This window comes from Belonocnema kinseyi, chromosome 5 (genome assembly GCF_010883055.1).
Source record: "Belonocnema kinseyi isolate 2016_QV_RU_SX_M_011 chromosome 5, B_treatae_v1, whole genome shotgun sequence".
In the NCBI taxonomy this organism is placed as follows: Eukaryota; Metazoa; Arthropoda; class Insecta; order Hymenoptera; family Cynipidae; genus Belonocnema; species Belonocnema kinseyi.
In genome coordinates this window covers 112,211,261-112,216,302 of record NC_046661.1, presented here as the reverse complement: position 1 = coordinate 112,216,302, position 5,042 = coordinate 112,211,261, and the positions used below count along the sequence as shown (strand labels likewise).

Here is a 5,042-nt window from a genome sequence, read left to right as displayed (position 1 = left end):
TTTTGGGATAATAAATAAATTTTTTGAGGAATTTCATTGGCACCGTCGGAAAGAGGAGATCTTAAGCAATAAAAATATATGTGTCTCAATTTTTTCTAGTTTTCTAGTGTCGAATAGGCTTAGTTATTGGCCGTTGAAAAGCAGTGTACCGGTAGTGGCGTTTTGGCCGTTTAAGGGTTGATGATATTAGAGGTGGTATCTACCATAATTTTCAAGTGATCATTTTATTATTTCATTAAATAGCAATTAAAAATAAAAAACGATTTTTAAATATACACTTATATAGAAAACATTAGTTTTTAAGAAAATATTAGCAAAAAAGGGCAAAATGGATCGAATCCCATGAATTTGGTCCATTGTTTTCCCTTTAGCTTTCACCATAGTGAAATTAGCTGACGAAGTAATGAAAATACCTAATACGGACCACTTGAAGTTGGCACCTCGAATACGTTATTTTAATTTAATTTATAATATGTTGAGAAACTTTTGTCTATAATAAAACGTTTAATTTTTTTCAAGAAATTTTCAATGTTTCAGTGGAACGATAGGATTTATAATGACATCATGTTTCCTGATTGATTCCTTCTAAACTTATCATATTTAAAATATTATCCTTAGGCAGGATTTCTTCCAAATTCAAATAAAAAAGGCTGAATATTACAAACAGGTATAAAAAAGTCATTTCAGTCGGAATTTAATGAAAAAATAAATTTAAAATACATTTTCTTTTTTCGGAATACAAACCTATTAATTTCTCCATTAATCTATTGCTTTGTCTCATTTTAATCATGTAATCAGATAATTATCTCGATGTGCTATTACCCCCTTTTTTGAATGTACTTACTCATCTCTCCGCACAGTTCGCTCCCATTCACCTCTTTCCACCAATCAACACTCACTCCATTCTTCCTTCTCATTGGTGCTCTCCTCTCTTAACCTAACCTCAAAAAGTGAAAAACACCGCAGATCCGCGGATCGAATATACGAAAAATAATCTAAATATAATTTAAAAAATTCTCCCGAAAAAGCAAAAACCGGTTTCGGCGTCTTGCTGAGAAAAATATAGTCTTGTTTTTCGTTATTTAGCAGTGAAAATAGCAAAACGAGACACCGGCACTCTTCAATAAGATCGGGAAAAAGAGAGACAGAGGGGCAAATCCGCGATTTTTCTCTTCCTTTTGTTACAGCCAGTTTTGTAGCGGACAAGTTCTACATACACGTTGCTATTTTACATGTATCGTATATTGCAAACCGTGAAACCACACAAACACAACTAAACTAATTGCAAGATATATGGGAGGATGCACAATCGAGTGTGTCCGTGTTCGTGCACTAGGTCCTTATCAAGTGAGTTTCCGACCTTATCATTTGACAGATTGTCGGCACGTTTACTCGGATTCGTTCCACGTGAAGTTTTGTTCGAAGTCATGTTCGAATGTTTTTCTCGAGTGTGATTCTTAAAGTCGGAGTGGCTTTAAACTGCTGTGCATGGTATGTCAAATTTATATCTCCATTCGTAAACAATGCATGAGCTTCTTTCCCATTTTTCCAAGAATAATCCACTCGTCCTCGAAATTTAGAAAGGAATCCTGTATTCCTGAATTTCAACCGCAATTTCCGTTCATTTTTTTAGCTTCTTGTCTTGGTTAGATTTGCTTAAAATATTCTTTGGTTCTGCCTTTTTTCTTCCTTTTGTTTTGTCGCCGAGCTGGAATAAAAAAACATTTCCGTTCTAAAAGGATCCCTGAGTTTTTAGAACCCTGCGTTTCTGGCCTTTTTTCAATGGGTGGTTTAAAAATATTTCTAACATGAATGGTAGTTCTTATTGTGGTTTTTAAATTAAATCCGAGTCGATTTGCTTTTAGAATTGAGGTTAGTCTAGCGATTTTGCAAGAACCTGGTAGGTGAGAAAATATTTTTAATCGTCTTTCCAAGCAACAAAAAAATCTGCCTAGTTTCTATTCCCAAGATTTTTTAATAACACTGAGCTTTCCACTGCAGTTTATTGAGAGTTTAAGAACAGAAAATATTTTGAAAGATGTTGCAAGGTCTGTTTGAAATTCGAAACTCGAAACTTCCGACTCCCTGCTGAGTTTATAAAAGATTAAAAGCAAGTGTACATACTACAAAATTTTTTAAAGGTCAGCGGATATCATCTTGATAAACGTTCTCTGATCGATCAGAAAATTACGCCATCACATTTTTTCTAGACTAAATAGGTGCTTCCGAAGTATGGGGAAGCTAAATATGCATAGCGAATTAAACTTAATTAAATAAGCATAACAAACCAATTATTCTGTCTCGAGAAAATCAAAATTTGGCGTGTTAGTATCGCACTGAGATAGACGATTTTTCCGTGAAAGGACTGTAAAAAGAACATTTTACTTCAACAAACGATAAGATAATAATTTCGAGAAATATTGATACTGAATGGAAGAAAAGAATTATTACACGCTAAACTTTTAACTAAAATTTAACTAAACATTTTTTCTATTGCTATATTAAGAAAATGATTCGAACAAATCTTTTAACCACAATGTGTAATTGATTTGAGGGGCAAAAACATTTTTAATGCACAATAAAAATTTTGAATAATTATTTATTAAGGTTTTTCGTTATCTATTTTAACTCTGATATACATATAATTTTCCTGATGTTGTTGAAAAAATTGAAACAAATTTTTGAAAATTTAAGATGTCAAATCAAAATTTCAGCAAAAAAGTTAATAAACAAATGATAAGAGTGTAAAAAGATAAAATATTTTTCTAAAGAAATGAATTTTATTTTTCAACGTAATACATGAATTTCCAAAGAAAACAAATAAATAAATTCGCAAAGAAAAATTAACGGTTGATATTTCAAACTAAACAATTTTAATGTCAAATAAAAAATAGTTGATTTCGTAAAAAAATTAATTTTCAACAAAACAGTTACATTTGTTAACCAAATATATGAATTTTGAAGTAAAACTATGAATTTCTAACCAAAAAAGTGAATTTTTAACAAAGTTGTTCAACAAAGTAGTTCATTAAAAAAAAAATGAAATCTCAACTTCAAATATAAAACATAGATCAATTCAAATTTTTTAAAAGTTTTAGAGAAGTTATAGTTTGAAGAGAAAAATAGTTTTTGATACTGAATAAAACTTTCGAATAACTCTATTTTTAAAGTTTATTTGCTTCAAGGTTATATAAATACAATTTTTCTTCTAAACTTCTCTAATTCTTAAATATCATTCAAAATGAATTGAATTATTCCTAAAAATATCTTAATTTTCCGGATTCCTTTTTGACAATTTTTGAAATCTTGTGCAATGTTTAAAAATATTCACTGAAAATTTTTGTTAAATAATGAATCACTTTAGATATTCTCACGAATCTTAAGAAAGAATTTTCATTATCTTAAAATCTTTTTAAAAAACTTTACATTTTTATTTTGAAGTCTCCTAATGTCTACATTTTGTTAAAATTGTTTTAAAATATTTTAAAATTTTTAATTATTTTTGAAAATTTTTAAAAACTTAAATATCTTTTAAAATTTTTCCACAATTCTTAATAAAATTTTTGTTATTCTCTTGAAACTTTTCAAAATCCTTAAGGAGCTTTTAAATCTTTTGTTTGCCATATTAAAAAATCGACGTTTGGTTTTTAAGTTGTTGAAATGTTTGTAAGTTTAATATTACTTCTGTTTGTTTTAAAAACTCATAAATATCCTGTAAACTTATTACATTTTTCTAAAATTTTGCAATGTCGCAAAAATTTCAGAAAATTTCGAAAGGTTTAAACAATTTTTAAAATATTTTTTGAAAATTAAGTATTCAAAATTAAAAATAAATTTAAATTTTCCCTCAAATCTTAAGAAAAATTTTTATTAGCGTTAAAAGTTAAAATCTTTCGTAATTCTTAAAAAGCTTAAAAATGTTATCTCAATATCTTCAAAAATCTATATATTATTTAAAATTTATTGAAGTATTTTCCAATCCTTTCAAAACTTCTAAGAAATAGAAAATGCGATTTGTAATCTTTATTAATACAGGTAGATAAATACATATAACCTCATTTAATATGATCAAGAGTTTATAATTAGAATCATTTTCTTATTTTCAAAATATGTAGTCAAGAAGTTAAGAACAGAGTTGCTGCCTTTATTATTATAGAATGCTTTACAGTTAAACTTTTCTCTGTTAGAAATAAATTTTCCGAATTAAAATCCCTTGGTTGGAAATTTTGATTAAAAGAATTGCAGAATATTCAAAAGAACAAACTGAAGAAAGCCACTTTACGCAGTATGACAAATCAGGTAGTCAACAATGAGTTCCAGAATTTAGTTCCACCTATTTTTTAAATATCATCATTTTTTGATTCAAATAAAATTTTAATTAAAATTTCGTGAAGATTTAAACTTAAACATTTTTCTCAACCTTTTTAGCATTGGTGTTGTTTGAAATCGCAATCTTCAATTTTTATTTTCTCAGAACAGAATAACTAGCTTTTTAATGAAAACATTTTTATTCTCAATCAGCACCCCAAATATCAGGACCCAGTTAGTTGTTATTGTAGTAAAAAATAAAAGATTCGATTTTTAATTTTTCACGAAAGCCGATTTTTAAAATCTTTAAAATTGTAATATGAACATTCTTGAACAATTTAATCTGAATTGGCTAACTTTTGTTAAATCAAATATTTTTCACCCGTATTGAGAATTTCAATATTTCGGGAATAAATTTTAATTTCTCGCAATCCACAGCTGAGCCAGTTTCAGTTTCTAATCAGTCTCACTTTAAGATTGTCAACTGACACATCTATTCCCTCGAAACTATATCACTTTTTCTAATCAGATTTTTGCTAGCTTGAATCAGCAACACGTCGTCTCGAAAGTGTTTTTGCCTTATCTTTAAGTGGTGATTTCGATTTTATAAAATGTTTTTTCACTTTTCTTCAAAATTATGATTTTGTTAATGTTTTGGTACAATACTTTTTTCTAATGTAAACAAAATTTTAGCTTAAATTTTCATAAAATTTGAACGCATTAATCATTTTTCT

At 28.0% G+C, this 5,042-nt stretch overlaps 2 protein-coding genes across 3 annotated transcripts in view; one reads left to right on the top strand and one right to left on the bottom strand.

Annotated features, from left to right (window-relative positions):
- LOC117173519 (putative OPA3-like protein CG13603) overlaps positions 1-954 on the bottom strand; it is a 13,983-nt gene extending 13,029 nt beyond the window's left edge. The window contains exon 1 of one of the 2 annotated variants that reach the window (XM_033362150.1): positions 845-954. The gene's annotated coding sequence lies outside the window, so the exon portion shown is untranslated. The remainder of the gene's footprint in view (positions 1-844) is intronic. The other variant, XM_033362151.1, reaches the window with a different exon arrangement.
- A 2-nt stretch (positions 955-956) lies between these two features.
- LOC117173836 (ras GTPase-activating protein 3-like) overlaps positions 957-5,042 on the top strand; it is a 13,971-nt gene continuing 9,885 nt past the window's right edge. Inside the window, exon 1 of the mRNA XM_033362481.1 lies at positions 957-1,491. Within this exon, the coding sequence (XP_033218372.1) occupies positions 1,436-1,491 (56 nt within the window). The 5' untranslated portion in view covers positions 957-1,435. The remainder of the gene's footprint in view (positions 1,492-5,042) is intronic.